At 47.0% G+C, this 18,311-nt stretch overlaps 1 protein-coding gene across 1 annotated transcript in view; it reads right to left on the bottom strand.

Annotated features, from left to right (window-relative positions):
• dnm1b (dynamin 1b) overlaps positions 1-18,311 on the bottom strand; it is a 50,759-nt gene that overhangs the window by 25,373 nt on the left and 7,075 nt on the right. Inside the window, exons 2-9 of the mRNA XM_061729615.1 lie at positions 15,371-15,444; positions 15,144-15,293; positions 14,109-14,312; positions 13,930-14,028; positions 10,489-10,649; positions 10,233-10,375; positions 9,880-10,015; positions 9,721-9,788 (exon numbers count right to left, since the gene is read on the bottom strand). Of these exons, the coding sequence (XP_061585599.1) occupies positions 9,721-9,788; positions 9,880-10,015; positions 10,233-10,375; positions 10,489-10,649; positions 13,930-14,028; positions 14,109-14,312; positions 15,144-15,293; positions 15,371-15,444 (1,035 nt within the window). The remainder of the gene's footprint in view (positions 1-9,720; positions 9,789-9,879; positions 10,016-10,232; positions 10,376-10,488; positions 10,650-13,929; positions 14,029-14,108; positions 14,313-15,143; positions 15,294-15,370; positions 15,445-18,311) is intronic.

Genomic DNA, 18,311 nt, shown 5'->3' with positions numbered 1-18,311 from the left:
GTTTTTTTTTTGGGGGGGGGAGGGGGTGGGGGTGGGGGGTGACGACATCCACTGCCAATCCAGGAAGCAGGAACACACGGAGACACACGTCAAGCACTGGAAATCTGCAACAAAAAAACCACAAACAAAGCACGAAACCGGCACGGAGCCATCCAAAACACGAACAGCAATCGACCTAAATCTTGAGATCTGATCGCAGTCTGAGCTAAGCTATCGCTACCGCTACCTAAACCCAAAAACTAGAGAGCCAGCATGCAGGTGAACAAGCCAGTGTGTATGTCTATGTGTGTGTGTGTGTGTATGTATATGATCATGCATGTGTGTGTGTGTGTGTGTGTGTGTGTGTGTGTGTGTGTGTGTGTGTGTGTGTGTGTGTGTGTGTGTGTGTGTGTATGCATGTGACTAAATGACTATGTGTGTGTGTGTGTGTGTGTGTGTGTGTGTGTGTAATAAACCAAACAAAGCTCCACCTGAAGTGTATCTATAGTGGGGGAGGGGGGGGAGCAACCCCGCCACCCGCGAGACCAGAGGCCGACAAGGAAGAGCCCGGAACCCAGGCCACCGGCAACCCCACAGAGGGGAGAAGTAGGAGGGAGGCAACCCACCGCCTGCGAGGCCCCCCCCCCACCCGGCGGCGGCCGAGGGGGCCCGCGGGCGGGGCCCCCACGGCGCGGAAAGAAGCAGCCAGGGATCCCGCGGCGGCGGACCGCGACCCAGGCAATCCCCGGCCACCCGGTCCGGGCCGGACACGCGGCCAGGAGGCCCTCACCCTTCAGGCCAACGACCCCCACCCGGCAGGGGGCCAGCCTGCCCGGAGAGACAGAGCCGCCCCGGCCGCCGACGCGGGCAGGCGCACCCGTCCCCCACGAAAGTGGCCCTCCAAGACCAGAGGGGCGCCCCGCCGTAGAGGCAGCGGGGGGGACCGGAGACGGGCCCGGAGAGAGGGAACCCCCCAACAAGGCGACACCACGCGCAGGCCCGACAACGGAGGGCCCCAGACCCAGGCATCCCATTCATTCATCCATTCACCTATCCGATACCTATACTAATAATAATATAATATACTATACATAATAATAATAATAATACTAATAATAATACTAATAATAACCATCTTTGTATAATATAATATTGATAAATTATTAAGTTTTTGATGTCCTGCCAATGGAGGCTCAAATCCTCCATGGCAGGACCCTTCCATACCGCATTCTCACCGACACAGACATACAATCACGCACCGTTTCCCCCTCCCCGGGGGGATCCAGCACCGCCAGAAGGCACCCCAGGCTGCACGGCGGGCCCCGCCAGGCCCGGGTAACCCGACCCACCCGTCCCAGGCCCAGGTCGGTGAGGGAACGCGGGTGAAGTGGGACCCCCTCCCGCCCCTTGTGTTGAGTGCATGTGATTAATGCCATAAAAACAGGGAGGAGGGAGGGCCAAGTATCGATTGACACAGACCCCCCCCCCTCCCGAACTACTTGTCCTTGTCAAATGTATTTATTAAGTGTTGAATGTGCAGTGTCTATTTTGCTGTTAAAACCGTGAGGCGGGGAGTGCCAGGCCCCGCGGGACAGTGCCCCCCACGACCCGGACCCCCCGCCTTTCGCCTATGTGCGTATGAATCGTGTAGGGGGGGCAAGAGGGGGAGCGGAGGCCGAAGCCAGGAAGCAGGACCAGCAAAGCCGGCCCTGATAAGACACCCGCGTCCCCCCACCGGCCGTCCAGTAGACGGGGGCCGGCCCCCCGAGCCGGGCAAGGGCCCCACCGTACCTCCAAGGGCGCCCCCGGCGCCGCCGGAGCCCCCAGACGGAGGGGGAAACGGTCCAACATCCTCCCATTCATACTGACAACATAAGACATAGATACCTGGGAATGGTGCCACCCCGCCGCCGCGCCCGCCCGTGCACCCCCCGGTCAGGGGAGGCCCGCTCCCCGGACCCGGCCCCACCCCCCCCGAGGCCACCCCGGCGGACACCCCAAGGGTCCCGGAGTCCCCACATCCGCAGGGGCACTTGGCCCCCGCCCAGCGACGGAGGACCAAGGCAGCAATGCCCCCCCAGCGCAGACAGCCACCCCCCACCCAGGCAGGGCCGGGCCCTCCGGGTGGGACCCCCACGTCCACGGCCCCGCCCCCCCCGGGAGGCCCGGAGACGCCCCAGCCACAGCCCCCCGCCCGAGCCCTCCCCAGCCACCCCCCCCCACCGCCATGAGGTAACCCCCCCCACAGGCCCCCAAGGCCCCCACCGGCTAGGGACAGGGCCCCGCGGCCCCCCCCACCGCCCCCCAGGGGCCACCAGAGGCCCGCGCCCCAGACCCCCCAAGCCGACCCCCAACCCCAAGGGCTACGAGATCACCACCCCCCCGCCCCCACTAGGTAACGAAGCCAATAAACGGGGACCACAGAGAGTGCAATTCAGCCGAATGTTGTTCAGTGGAGGCAGACATTATCTCACTACTAATATGATCTGATAAAAGATTCCTAAAATGGTTGATACATAAACTGGATTTTTGTTTCCAATTTACTAGAATGGTTTTCTTTGCGATACATAAGGCAGTGAGAACCCGGTGTGTCCAATTAGGATCTATTTGAGTGTCTCCCAGGTGACCTAATATACATACCGTGGGGCACACTGGGATTCTGTGGTTGATCCATGTGGATAAATCCTCACAAATCTCCTTCCAGAACCTCTGTACCGGTGTACAGAACCATAAAGCATGCATATAATTATCTGGGGTGTTCTCTGTGCACTGTGAACAGATATTGGAGGTGACAAAGCCCATCTGGAACATCCTTTGTCCAGTATAATGTATTCTATGAAGAACTTTGTACTGTATAAGTTGTAGGTTTGGGTTTTTAGTCATAGTAAACGTATTTAAGCATATTTGTGACCAAGAAAACTGGTCGGTATTAAGAGAGAGATCCGCCTCCCACTTAGAGATCGGGAGAGAGACTGAATCGTCCAGTTTAGACACTAACCTGTAGAGTTTTGATAACAACTTTAAAGTGCTTAGATTCAATAAATCTATTATCTTAGCGGGAAGTTGTAAATCTAATTGGCTAATTTTGTATGTTTTATTTATTATTGCCTTAAGTTGTTGATACTCTAAAAATGTATTCCTGCTAACTCCGTATTGAACAATAAGTGTATTGAAAGGTACAAACTGTCCTCCTACAATTACGTGCTGTAAGTACCGTATTCCTTGATCTCTCCATTGAACGAAGTTAACCATCTTTTTATCATTTTTCACGATGTCTGGGTTGTTCCATATGGGTGTACGGTCACATGGAAAAAGTGAAATTTTAGCTATTTTAAGAAATTCCCACCAAGCTGATAAAGTTGTGCTAATATTAATGCTTTTGAAACATTGATGACGTTTGATACTTTGACTAATAAATGGTAACTCTGAGATTTCTAGTTCATTACAAAACACTTGCTCTGAGTCCAGCCATTGACTATCTAAAGGATGATCTTTTGACCATTTTACAATATACTGTAACTTACTGGCTATGAAGTAATACTGAAAATTAGGTAATTCTAAACCTCCATATTCTTTGGATTTTTGCAATGTCTTTAAACTAATACGTGGAGTTTTATTTTTCCACAGAAATTTTGATACATATGAGTCCAACGATTTAAACCAGGAAAGAGGGGGTTTGCATGGTATCATTGAGAAAAAATAATTTACTTTTGGTAAAACCATCATTTTAATGGTGGCTATTCTACCCATGAGCGAAATGGGGAGAGAGCTCCATCTGGAAAGATCATCTTCTATTTTCTTTATAAGCTGAACATGATTTAATTTTATTAACTCTGACAGCCTAGGGGAGATGTTTATGCCTAAATATCTAATGTTCCCTGATTGTAATTGAGTATTGGTTATATTCCTAAAATTGCAGTTAACACACAAAACAGTGGATTTAGACCAATTAATAGAATAATCAGACAGAGATGAAAATCCCTCTATAAGTGCAATTGTCTGTGATAGTGAAGTTCTGGAGGAAGAGGAGTACGTCATCCGCATAAAGACTTATTTTGTGCTCTAATATTTTACATTGTATACCTTTAATATTTTGATTTTGTCTAATAGCTGCTGCTAAAGGTTCAATAAATATTGCAAATAATGAGGGAGAGAGAGGGCAACCCTGTCTAGTGCCTCTTTGCAAGGTAAAACTTGTAGAGATTTGATCATTTGTCCTTACACGTGCCTTGGGAGAGCTGTATAATATTTTTATCCAGTCAATGAAAGATTCGCCAAATCCAAATTTATGCAAAGTTGCCAATAGAAACTTCCAATTTACCTTATCAAATGCTTTTTCCGCGTCTAAGGATATAATAGTAGTCTCCTGTTTATTGATACTCGAATAGTCTATAATATTTAATAATCTGCGAATATTAGTAGACGAATGTCTACCTTTAATGAAGCCTGTTTGATCCGGATGTATAATAGAAGGGGTGACTCTTTTCAGACGTTCAGTAATGGCCTTGCTAATTATTTTAAGGTCTACATTTATCAATGAAATTGGGCGGTAACTCGATGGGAGCAAGGGATCCTTGTCCGGTTTTAATAAAAGACTAATATTAGCAGAGTTCATATTTAAGGGTAAGCTTTTATTCTCCCTAGCATTTAGAATCATTTTATAAATACTTCAACTTCTACAGGAGTATTTTTGAACTCTAATATCTATACTTCTACCTGAGTAATGAATGTGAATACTTTTGACACCTCTGTCTTTAACACTCGTCCTGACCTTTCCTGTTTTCTTCACTGACGGCTCTGCTTATAAAAATGGAATACCATACGCAGGTTATACAATTTGTGATAATTCTTAATTGTTGAAAGCGCCGCCTTGCCCTCCTCCAGCTCCATCCAAGTAGATGAAACTATATACACTGATCAAAAGGTAAAACTGTTACAATCTATACAGATTCCAGATATGCTTTTGGTTGTGTACACAATTTTATATATTGTGGGCGAACCGAGGATTTATCACATCCTCGGAGACACCCGTTAAATGTGGTAAATTGATTGGTGAACCGTTACAAGCCTGTCAACTACCTTCATCTATTGCTTTGTTAAATGTGAAGCCCACACCCAGTCCAAGGACCCTGTTTCACTAGGCAATGCTTCAGCTGACCATGCAGCAAAAGAAACCGCCAAATTTGGCTTACCTGTCCCTGTAAAGCTTTGCCCTTCTATACCCGCTAACAAACTAGTTTCTCCTAATGATGTAGCCCTCCTACAAGAGACTACTGAGGTGAAGAAACACAGATTGTAGCATTCCCATGGTTGTAAAAATGTAAATAATTTGTGGGTCAGCAACGACGGCCGCGTTGTGAAACCCACATCCTTGTACCCGTGAATGGCATGCATGTTGCATAGCTGATCACAGTTAGCAATCACAGATGAGCAAAGGGGGAATGTGTCAGATAGTGTTGAAAGACTGATAAGCTCCAAGATTTGCGTCCTTGTCAGGGTTTGACACTTTCCCCCCAGTTTGAGTTTCAGTTCTGTCCCTCCTGTTTCCCCTTTGCCCTGATTGTGTCTGCACCTGTGTCTCGTCGTGTCTCGTTATCCCCTGTGTATATCTGGTCTTGTCATTCCTTTGTTGCCTGTCGGTCCGTACTGTTTGTTCCCTCCATGTGCTCCTGGTTTTCGATCCCTGTATACGTGAGTTTATCTTGATCCTGCCAAGCAGCGCTTTTGTTTTTTGCCTTTTGGAATAAACCCTTGTGTTTCTTTGAGAACTCCTGCCTCCAGCCTCCCTCTCTCTCCTTGCATCTGGGTCCTCAACTAAACCTCCCTGACAGAACGGACCGACCAGCATGGGCCCAGCAGGAGAGAGTGCATCGGCCCCTGCTCCGGTGATGGTCCCGGACCCCCCGCAGCCAGCGCCTCGGACCCGGGTACCCCCGCAGCCAGCGCCTCGGACCCGGGTACCCCCGCAGCCAGCGCCTCGGACCCGGATACCCCCGCAGCCAGCACCCTGGACCCGGGTACCCCCGCAGCCAGCACCACGGACCCGGGTCCCCACTCGGGCAGCTCCGGGGATCCTCTGCCCCCCGACGCCGGCTCCCCGCATCCTGTCTGCTCCTGTTCCGGCTCCCCGCATCCTGTCTGCCCCTGTTCCGGCTCCCCGCATCCTGTCTGCCCCTGTTCCGGCGCCCCGCATCCTGTCTGCCCCTGTTCCGGCGCCCCGCATCCTGTCTGCCCCTGTTCCGGCGCCCCGCATCCTATCTGCCCCTGTTCCGGCGCCCCGCATCCTGTCTGCCCCTGTTCCGGCGCCCCGCATCCTGTTTGCCCCTGTTCCGGCGCCCCGCATCCTGTCTGCCCCTGTTCCGGCGCCCCGCATCCTGTCTGCCCCTGTTCCGGCGCCCCGCATCCTGTCTGCCCCTGTTCCGGCGCCCCGCATCCTGTCTGCCCCTGTTCCGGCTCCCCGCATCCTGTCTGCCCCTGTTCCGGCTCCCCGCATCCTGTCTGCCCCTGTTCCTGAGGCGATCCTGGATGGATCGGTCAAGCCCCCAGACCGACCCCCTGACCAGCCTGCCGCAGTCCCAGACCGACCCCCTGACCAGCCTGCCGCAGTCCCAGACCGACCCCCTGACCAGCCTGCCAAGCCCCCAGACCGACCCCCTGACCAGCCTGCCAAGCCCCGAGACCGACCCCCGGATCCGCCGGTTACGCCCCAAGGGCGACCCCCCGAACTGCCTCGCCGGTCTGCTCGGTCCCGAGGACGGCCCCCGGAACTTTGGCCGTGTGTGGTTTGGGCCCTCCTCCGGGCCCCCTCCGCCTGCCTTGGGTGTGGACTGTTGGGACATCTGGGATCTGTCCCTTGAGGGGGGGGTACTGTCAGGGTTTGACACTTTCCCCCCAGTTTGAGTTTCAGTTCTGTCCCTCCTGTTTCCCCTTTGCCCTGATTGTGTCTGCACCTGTGTCTCGTCGTGTCTCGTTATCCCCTGTGTATATCTGGTCTTGTCATTCCTTTGTTGCCTGTCGGTCCGTACTGTTTGTTCCCTCCATGTGCTCCTGGTTTTCGATCCCTGTATACGTGAGTTTATCTTGATCCTGCCAAGCAGCGCTTTTGTTTTTTGCCTTTTGGAATAAACCCTTGTGTTTCTTTGAGAACTCCTGCCTCCAGCCTCCCTCTCTCTCCTTGCATCTGGGTCCTCAACTAAACCTCCCTGACAGTCCTATAAAAATATTGCAAACATTATCAACACTTCCCCCCACCGTGACTTTTTTGAAGCTCTGCAAATAGACTTTATTCATAAACCAAAATGATAGGGATATGAAATTGTTCTTGTATGAAAATGTTCTTGTATGTGTAGAGAATTTTAAACTGGACTTAAATAGACAATGTTGACCCCCGTCAATACCCATTAGGAAGCACAAACTCACGCCTCATGAAAGGATTATGGGTAGACCTATGACTATACCAAGTAATTCAGTTCTATGTATGAAGAAGATGGACCTCCATGCCATGGAGGAATCCATGATATCATTCTGTTCTGTTCTAACTTCTGCTATTCAGCCAATCCACAGAAAAGTCAAAGCTGTCCAGTCTCTTCCTAGTGGCAAACCATGCCACAACCCGGAGACTGGGTTTGTGTCAGAGAAAACCTTGCTGGTCCAAGGCTCAACACGTCCTGCACCACCGACACTCGAGTGTGAGGGGCGCTAACCTGGTTCCACGCATCCCACTGCAAGAACACAGCTCCTCGACCATGCAGCGGAAACCAGCCGATTCCTTCTTCTTCCTGCCCGGAAGTAGCTGAGCTCCAGCACCTGGGACCTCCGCAGAGAAGCAGAGGAGCAGGGGAGCAGAGGAGCAGAGGAGCAGAGGAGCAGCACAGGCCAAACTGTGACTCCACATGCTCTCCTTCTGAGGAACCGCTTGTTGAGCCTGGAACAAGCCAAAATCCACTGCCCGATTCCATTGAGGATTATAACTACCTTGCTACAATGGTTAATCGCTGTTCCATACCTCTACCAAAAGGTGTTTACTGGATTTGTGGCATGAAGGCTTATGAATATCTTCCAAACGGTTGGTCTGGAATATGTGGTCTGGGCCATGTGGTGCCAAACATGAGAATCGTTACTGTACCACCGAAAGTTCACATTGTTAGAAGAGAATTGTACACACACACACAAACACCATGGACAAGATTTTTTGGTGCCCTCGTTCCAAATTACGGAGTCATGGCAGCTTTGGACCAGATAAGGAATTTAGATAAGGAATTTATCCCATGCAGTTGAAGATTTAGAAAACACCACTGCAAAAGGCATGCCTATGCTCCCACAAGAAATGACTGCTGTGGGGATGATGGATTTACTAGCTTCTCAAGGGGGAACCATCCAAGGAATAACGGATACTTGATATTTTAATTTGTTTTGTTGGCTTGTTGTTATTTGACTTCGGATCACATGTTTAAGGTTCACTTACAAAATATGTATCACTACTCCACTGTAATTCAACAAAAAGAAAAAAAAAATTGTGACAGCTTGGCCCCCCTGCAGGGGCAGGTTGCCCCAGTCCTACCTCCTGCAGGGCTTTGAACTGGACTCAACACATTTTAGGTAGCTTCAACTTCCTATCACACCTTGGAAGTTGCCTCAAACAGACTTGGAACACTAGAGCACCCCATGGGGTGATTTTCGTCTGTGGCCTATTGTCTCACACAAGTTCCTGCGTCTTGCATCCCTGCTGAGACAGAACCATATATGGATTTCCTGACGAAAGATCACACCTTTTATTGTCTCTCACTGACTCGTTCATTCCTGTTGTTTGTTCTTGTATAAAAAGCTTGTTACAAAATCACTCGAGGTCGGCACACCAACTTCAGACTTGATCTGTGCTGGTCATGCCCACGGCCGGCTTACTGATTAAAAACTCTCTACACCACGAGCGGACTTCTGAACTGGTTTTTGATAAATTCCTCAACATTACATTCCGGTTAGCCGCTAGTCAGCTAAGCTTAGCGTGGTGGTGGGAGGAGAGTGGTGCCCGTGGGTGAGACTGGCAGCGCCATTTCGGGCGGGATGGCGCCGGTTGGTGCGGCCGACAGCTCACGGTCTGCCTTGCTTCTGTCGTCGTCCGTTGTTTTGAGGTGTGTCCACCCTGCTGACGTCCCGCTTGCATTAATTGTCACTATCTTGCCTGAAACGGCGCTGCCAGTCTCACTCATGGGCACCACTCTCCTCCCACCACCACGCTAAGCTTAGCCGACTAGCGGCTAACCGGAATGTAGCAATGGGATTGTTTATGTTCTTCTTCTTCTTCTTATTCTATGTTTTATTGGCGGATCACAACCAACTTTAAGGTGCATACCGCCACCTACTGTACAAGAGTGTGTAACATCATTTCATTCAGCCTGTTTTTTAAATTCTATTTGATTGTTTATGTTGTTTCACATGGATGGCTTCGGGTGGGGCGCCGCACATGCTCAGTTGATGCACCTGCGATGAGACTAAAGCGCGGAGGAAAGCCCCGCTGGCCGAGTTTTGTTTAAAATTGAATTTCTGTTGCAAATAAAACCTGTGTCTTCCAATTAATTGCATTTTTCATTGTATTTTTAGCCCAGTTATTTTTGTGGTAGACGTATCGGATCGGTACTCGGTATCGGCGAGTACACAAATTAAAATACTCGTACTCGTACTTGGTGTGAAAAAAATGGTATCGAGGCATCCCTAGTTTATACCTCATCGCCGGGCTGAGCTCACCTTACTCCGTGGATGTTCTTGATGGCGTAGCTGATCTCCTTACGCAGCGTCTTCTCATCGCTCTCCAGCTGCAGGTCAAACACGTTCAACCACATCAGATTACCTGTGGCGGGACGTCCTACAGCCGTCACCGTGACGATACCTGCACCGTGTTCTCACCTTGACAAGTTCGAAGGGGAAACGCTCGTGAAAGATACGGTTGATCTTAGCTCCTCCCGACAGCTCGTAGGTGTCCACCTGGTCTCCAGAACCCTCGATCCGCTTCTCAAAGTCCACCGCGAACTGCTGCACCATCCTGGAGCAGGCAGAGTAGTACATGTTACTACACAATTCTACAGCAACACAAACTGCTGCATCATCCTGAGAAATGACTATTCAAAGTAATCTGTAGAACTCTGTACTAGTATTTAGTCCTCTGCAGTATTATGTAGAAGTCTTAGAGTGTTGCAGTACTGTGCTGTAGCCGGTAGTATTATTGGTACTGTGTGTTTATAGTGTGTACTTGTACATACTGCAGCAGTGCCTTGGTTTTGCGGCTCGGGTCATCAGGTCTGAAGTTCTTGTACTCATCCACCTCTTTTTCGATGGACAACAGCTGGCTCTGGAGTTTGCTGCGTAACCCCGGCAACGTGTCCCGGATGTGGTTGGTGAGTTGCTGTGGACAATAACAATAAACTGTGTCGAAGTCCAACTTATCTGGTAATGCTTTATATTCTGGGGTGTTGGTTATCCATCAGCCCTAAAAGTAGACAAGTAGCAGGTGTTTACCTGGTTGAGGATTTTCTGCAGGTAGGCGGTGCCCATGCGGTCGGCCAGGTGACGGTAGGAGGGGTGTGACAGGAAGAACTTCCTCTCAGCCTGCAGAGCAGCAGTGATGTCTTTCCTCCCGTCAATGTCTTTCTGACTGCGGTTCACCACGCCGATGTAACCTGACACCACACAAAAGCTGTGAGTGAGGACACCTAGACACCTGGAGAACACACCTGACACCTGGACAACACACCTGACACCTGGAGAACACACCTGACACCTGGAGAACACACCTCACTCTTGGAGAACACACCTGACACCTGGAGAACACACCTCACTCTTGGAGAACACATCTGACACCTGGAGGACACACCTGACACCTGGAGAACACACCTGACACCTGCAGAACACACCTGACACCTGGAGAACACACCTGACACCTGGAGAACACACCTGACACCTGGAGAACACACCTGACACCTGGAGAACACACCTGACACCTGGAAAACACACCTGACACCTGCAGAACACACCTGACACCTGCAGAACACACCTCACTCTTGGAGAACACACCTGACACCTGGAGAACACACCTCACTCTTGGAGAACACACCTGACACCTGGAGAACACACCTCACTCTTGGAGAACACACCTGACACCTGCAGAACACACCTGACACCTGCAGAACACACCTGACACCTGCAGAACACACCTGACACCTGCAGAACACACCTGACACCTGGAGAACACACCTGACACCTGCAGAACACACCTGACACCTGGAGAACACACCTGACACCTGGAGAACACACCTGACACCTGCAGAACACACCTGACACCTGCAGAACACACCTCACTCTTGGAGAACACACCTGACACCTGGAGGCCTGATACCTTAAGAACACACCTGAAACCTGAAGAAGAAACCTGACTTCCTAGATAATCTAACGGTCAGCTGACAACTACAGTCACAATAATTAAACCACATAATCAATTATTTCCAACAATCCATGAAGTAAAACTGATTCACGTTGGAACAACTGGTCTTTACTTCTGCAGTACAGAGGTATCAGGTAGTGATGCTTCAAGGCTTAAATATAAACGCTGTTCACATCGTTTTACTTGAGAGGGTGACCATGGAAACATCCTCTGTGTGTTGTAAGATGCAGAACATGTATATTTGGCCAGCTCTGTAATTCTTTATAGCTAACTGGGATAAGGAGCCGTTGTTGGTCCAGCTTCAGTTCTGTTGTCGATTCTTGAAACACAACCATGATAAAAGAGTGTAATGATGCACTAACGCTGAATATTAACATTCACACACCTGTACGAACATAATAAAACCACAACTCTGTAGGGAACGCAACACAAAGCAAGGAACAACAATACCCATAATGCAACACGGTCAACAAAACTACAACAAAACTACTTCTTGTACAGTTTAAATTGGAGGGAATGCCCCCAAATAAATTATTTTTCCAGCCTCAACATCTGACAGGAGTGTATTGAGCAATTTCCTTGTGAGGATGAGCAGTTTTTCATGGATATTTATCCTTATCATCTTATTCAAATTGATCTACTTGAGGGAGGAGACAGAGAGGAGTCTCGTGTTCATGCATCCACGTTTAATTTCACATTGATTGTGATATTCAAATGAAACATGAGTGGATTTGGCCAATACAATACGCACAGTTTTGAACATCTGAATTTATTTTGCGTATGCAAGATTCCCATACAAGGATTCATGATGAGATCCATGCCCTCTTCGTACATGAGGTCCCTGGTCTGGACAACGTTGGTCTGTGGTTTAATATAGTGAGCCACCATTCCAACTTCCAGGTTCAAGCCAATAGAGAAATATGAAACCTGCTGTTCATCTACCAACAACCGAGGTCTGGATCCAGCTCCACGTGGTCAGTAAAGGAAGTGCCGGTTTTGTTACTCCTGGTTCCTCTATTACACTGGATGTAGCCTCTTGGTTAAACTTTATCAACATTCCCTACCCGTTTCCCTGTTCAGCCAATTTCAGAACAAAGGCCAAAAGAGGCACACGATCTAAAAAAAACAAAACAATGCTTACATTTGTTTATAGAACGTTAAAGATGCATGTGACATGTATGTTATAACCTGCACTTTGGGTCCATCCACGTGCTGCTTTGATGAGTTCACTGGATTTTTAAAGTGCTGAGCAGTTTGATACCACAACTCCCTCATGTAGTCACCATCTCACTTCAGACTGGAACATTTCCAAAGGCCTTAAAAACTGCTGTCATTAAGCCTCTTCTAAAGAAGAGCAGGCTTGATGCCACAGTACTGAAGAACTATCGGCCCATATCAAACCTGCCATTCTGGGCAAAGTCCTAGAAAAAGGTGTATACCAACAGCTTACAATCAGGCTTTAGGCCCCACCACAGCACTGAGCACCTCTGATCAAGGTGACAAACAACATCCGCCTTAAAAGAGATGCAGTCAAAGGGCCAATCCCAATACACCCCCTACTTTCTACCACTAGCCCTCACTCACTACCACTTCACCCTAAAAATGAATAGGGCCCTTGTAATCTTCCCTAGGGATGGGGACACCACTTGCTACGTCACTGTGTGGTTTATGTTCGGGTACGTAAGCGACTGCGTAGTTACGTTTGCACAAACGTCACACCATATCAGGAAGCCAGAGCTAAAAGCTGTTTTAATTTCCGCTGTATTGTGTTAATATGCCACTTTATTAAGTTTTAATATTTTTTCAGGCATAAAAGTAACCGTTAAGATCCCCAACCTGGGCTCAGTTTATCCAAATAACGGCTGTTAATAAATTTGCTCCGATGTTTTCGGGATGAGAACAGCCGCCGGCAGACGCCGGACGCAGAGCCTACGGCGTAGGGTACGGCGTAGGGTACGGCGTAGGGTACGGCGTAGGGTACGGCGTACGGCGCGCATCACCGCGTAACCTACGCCGTAGGCTCTGCGTTGATGTAACGCAGAACCATAAATCAGCCTTTATTCTGGCGAGATCTGAAGATACAACGAGCAAGCGAGTGATTATGTACATTCACTGAGCGAATATTATGAAAGTAAAATATATATTTCTCGCTAGAAATGTAATCAAAACACATTTTTATGCAGAAACTAACTCAAAATATTGATTTTATTCACTAAAAATGACAAATGTCCGCCATGTTTTTTTGTTTGATTCAGTCTGCAAATGATGACGTAAAGCATTTAGGGGTAGGGCTGAAAAGTAGGCCAGCTAAAACAGAGCTGTAATGTGTCCTTACACAACTATGCAGATGACACTCAGATCTACATGTCACTGACAGCAGGAGAACATGGGCCTGTCATGGGATACTTGTCCTTTGAATCACACACTAAAAGAAAAAAACAACCAAGTGGCTACCAAAATAATGCAGTCCAGCCTTACTAGCAACCAATCAGGAGCCATGGGTGTGTGTGATGCCGTACCTCTGCGCAGCGGCAACAGTTTGTTCTCCAGGATGTCTCTGGCATCAGTTCCTTCATCCATCAGGTCCAGCTTGGTGATGACACCGATGGTCCTCAGACCTGCAGAGCAGTAAGAGCCGTTACTTTGTGGGTCAGATTCAGGTAGAAGAATCAGGATGTAGGCGGAGCCGGGCTTTGACCTTGCGGGTCAACCTCCTTGGCGATCTTCAGGGCGTCAGAGTTGGCGAGATCGGAGTTGGCAGGAGAAACCGCCAATAGGAGGCAGTTTCCTTTGGTGACGAACTGCATGAGCATCTCTCTGATTTGCTGCTCAATGTCGGCCGGCTGGTCGCCCACCGGGACCTTCGTCATCCCGGGAAGGTCCACCAGAGTTAGGTTCAGCACTGAAACACACACACAGACACATATATAAACACATACACACACATACAGGCAGTACTGGAGTTGAGGGGGGATGAGGGGGGATGGCATCCCCCCTGAAATAAAAACAGTCCAAATCATCCCCCCTTTCCATCCCTTATGTCATTTCATCAATGAATGTGGTTTTACTGCTATTTCAACATTTAGAGTCATCACCAGAAAAATAACACCAGAAAAATAACTTATTTGACTATTTTCACCTGTTTCAAGTACATTTTCACTTGAAATAAGTAGGAAAATCTGCCAGTGGGACAAGATTTATCTTCTTATTACAAGCAAAAAAATCTTGTTCCACTGGCAGATTTTTCTACTTATTTCAAGTGAAAATCTACTTAAAACAGGTGAAAATTGTTGTTTTTTTCCAGTGATGAGTCTTGTTTTAAGTGTAATGAGATTTTTTTTACTAAAATGAGACATTTTAACTAGAAATAAGACAAATATTCTTGTTAAGATTTTGAGTTTTTGCAGTGATCCATTTTACTTATCCTGTGAAGGACAGAGTCATATTGATAAGTTCAGAAAAGTGTTTTTTATTGTTGTGTTTTGATGTATTTGATGTAAGCCCAGTGGATATTTAAAGCTTACAGAAGGCTGCATTTAACTGCTGCTATGTCATTCCTGCAGTATTTCTGCAGCTGTTTTGGTCACTGCTATTATTTGTAATATATTATATTATTTGTAATCAGCACAGATTATCTGTCCCCATATGATAAAATCCACCATCCCCCTGATTTTCTTTTTACAACTCGAGTACTGCATACAGGTGCATTCCAGGTGTGTTGCAGGCGTGTTACCGTTGGGGGAGTACACCCTCAGGTTGATGGGGACCGGACTGATTCCTTTGTTCTGTCCTGTAACTCGGTCCGTTTCAGCTTCAATCTCCTGACGAACTTCATCGAAGTCGGTGAATTTCTTCCCTTTGCACTGCAGGAACTCTGCATACTCTGATCAGGACACACCAAAGCAGATCAATACAGCTGATCGGCTTACAGGGCAGCGTCAATGTCAGATTAAGTCTCACCTGTGGGACAGTTGATGAGCTGCAGGACCAGAGGACGACGGGTCACGATCCCTGAACCCCGGGGAAGGAAGTCTCTGTAAGAGGGGGAGGAAATCTAATCAAATCCAATCCAACTTCATTTTAATAGCACTTTTCATACAATAGTAACGCAAAGTGCTTTACAAACTAAAATCAACATAAATCACACACATCTGGTCATTTTCACACACATCCTCACATGTATAGCCACACAGCACACATCCCCCGCCCCCCTTACCCCACAAAGACATTAAAATATAATCATGAACATCATAAAAAAACATCATAAATAAATACCTGGCTTGAAGCTGAGGTGAAGAACGATATTTTGGGACTCTATCCACACCAGGAGCCCCCCCACCAATGACCAATATCAACACAGGGTAACGGCCCAGATCAGGGCCGGCTGGTGTCCAGAACTCCCCCTACCCCGAACAGGGAGATCCCCACGGCAACGGCCCCACAGGACAAGTCATTTTAAATCATGCTGTTTTATGTTTTATTTGCTGCTATGGCAGGGGAAAAGCACACCCCTAGTTGGACACTTTTATCCAACAATCACCTTATTTTTGCACATTATTTTACTTTTGAACGTTCAGTGTTTGTCACTAGTGTCATGTGTGACTGGTACTGGATGCCTTGATTTCCCTCAGGATTAATAAAGTATCTATCTATCTATCTATCTATCTATCTATCTATCTATCTATCTATCTATCTATCTATCTAAGACTGAACTCAGATCCTCATCTGTCCTGAAGAAACGTGATGAACATGAACAAACCAGAATCTGTTACATAGATATGAGAAATAAGAATTTTAAAAAGAAACTGAGGTTTTTGGTTGTCGTTTAGATAAAAACTGGGTTATTTGGTAATCCAATAGACCTATTTTAAACCTTTGTAAGGAGACTTGTAATGAAGCCTATTTCCATTTTCTCTCAGCGTATATGAGGACACATCTGAGAGCACGAATACGATCATTCAGCTGTTCTGTCACTGGTTTAGAGCGTTTAGAGAGGAGCCACCAAGTTCAATATATCAGTACGGGCACCTGTACATCTCAACCATTATGTGGTTTGAGAAAGAAAACCAACCACCACATGAGGGGCATTTCCACCTGTTTCCCGGCCGTTTGTGCACGTTTCCATCACCAGGAAAGGCCTGTAATGTGATGCCCCTGAGAGGGGCTGGTGGGGGTCTCTGCTGGTTGGGTATTCTAAAAGCAGGAAATGACGTTCAGCCCTCTCACGTGGACATAAATCATGTGACCACAAATCATTTGAGCATTTTGAGCAGACATTTTGCTACGAGTACATTTGATGCAGTTAGAGACGTGAAAAAAAACAATGGATGGACCGACGTCAGTTCAGGTCTTGCTGTCATATTGCACCAATTTAGTTTAGTTTAGTTTGGTTTATTGTTTTGCAGTTTTAAAAATATACAGGAAATATCAAATGTAAATACTATAGGTGCAGGAAGTGGCAAAAAACCCAATGGGCTTATTTGAAGCCTCCACCAAAGTTATTCAAATTCCATGTGTTATAAAGAACACAAGATTAACATACAAAAACATAAACAAGTATAACTACACAAAAGTGATGGCAAACTAATAATGCAAATATATAAATAATAAAGAATAAAGACAAAAAAATAAGTGTGTGTGAGTGTGCATGGAATATTACAACTTATATTACTTATATTGACTCCTGAGCAAATAAGACGCTTCATGTCACTATGAGTGAAACACAAGTGAGAAGAAGTGAGAAAAAAAAAGAAAAAACATGGATAAATGTACAACATTACATTGGGAAGACAGTTACAAAACAGCAGTCAAGTTCCTTCAAACATCTTTTGTTACATTTCAAAGAGGAAGAGTCTTTGCCAGGTGGGAAAAATCATTCCACAATTTAGTCCCTAAATCTCACTGAAAATTGACGTTTGCAGGTGAGATATTTAGGAGGATGAAGATCTGAGGATTGTCCAGTTGAATAAGAATGAACCTGCAAATTTAATTTAAAGTAAGTCTTGAACTGTCCAGGAATATTTCCATCACTTGAATTTATCTTATATATAAATAAAAACGCATATCTGAAAAATATTGGTATCATAAATAGTAAGGATCTGGAGTTTGTGAAATAAAGGAGCAGATGAAGCGTGTGATTCTGATCGAGTTGTTAATCCTAACAAAACGTTTTTGTAGGACCAGAATTTTGTGAAGAGTTGTAGGAAAAGTATTTGCCCAAACTATGTTACAATATGAGAGACAAGGATAAATTAAACTATAATAAAGTGTAAGGAGACAACTCGTCGTGACAAGATGACTAACACGCCTTATAATGCCATTGAATTTATTGATTTTTTTGGTAACCCAGTCAAATTGTTCTCTCCAACTCAAACTCTCATTAACAATAATGGTTCTTTTAATCAGTTAATTAGTGCCACAGTGTATGTTTAAAAAAAAAAATAAAAAAGCAAGTAGCATCCGTTGTTTACATGTTTCTTCTGCTCTTCATTCTTCTTCTAGCTGTTTGCGAACTGCGAATATCCACAATACCGCCACGTGGTGGTCGGCGGTGCTATTTTGTTCAGTCATTATTGTGTGGCGCTGCAGTGTAGTGGAAACACGCCGGCTGAAGGGCCGAAAAGACGGTCGGAGAGGTGCTGTAGAGGTTCCTGTCTCTGAACTCCTGCTAGTAGAAACACACCTATGGTCTCTTCACATGGTGATGAAAGAGGTCATGACCTCCTTGAGACAGATGGACTCCTTCTCCCTCTGAGACCACCTCCACAGAAACCACATCTCAATCTAATGGCGCTTTTCCCACTAGAACCTACTCAGCCCAATTCTACTGGCCTCCACTCGGTTTGGTTCTTTCCCACCAGGGGTCTAACGTGGAGAGTACATACTTTTTCTGTATCTATTC

This window comes from Cololabis saira, chromosome 9 (assembly GCF_033807715.1).
Source record: "Cololabis saira isolate AMF1-May2022 chromosome 9, fColSai1.1, whole genome shotgun sequence".
Classification (NCBI taxonomy): domain Eukaryota; kingdom Metazoa; phylum Chordata; class Actinopteri; order Beloniformes; family Belonidae; genus Cololabis; species Cololabis saira.
This window is presented reverse-complemented; position numbering and strand designations above follow the sequence as displayed.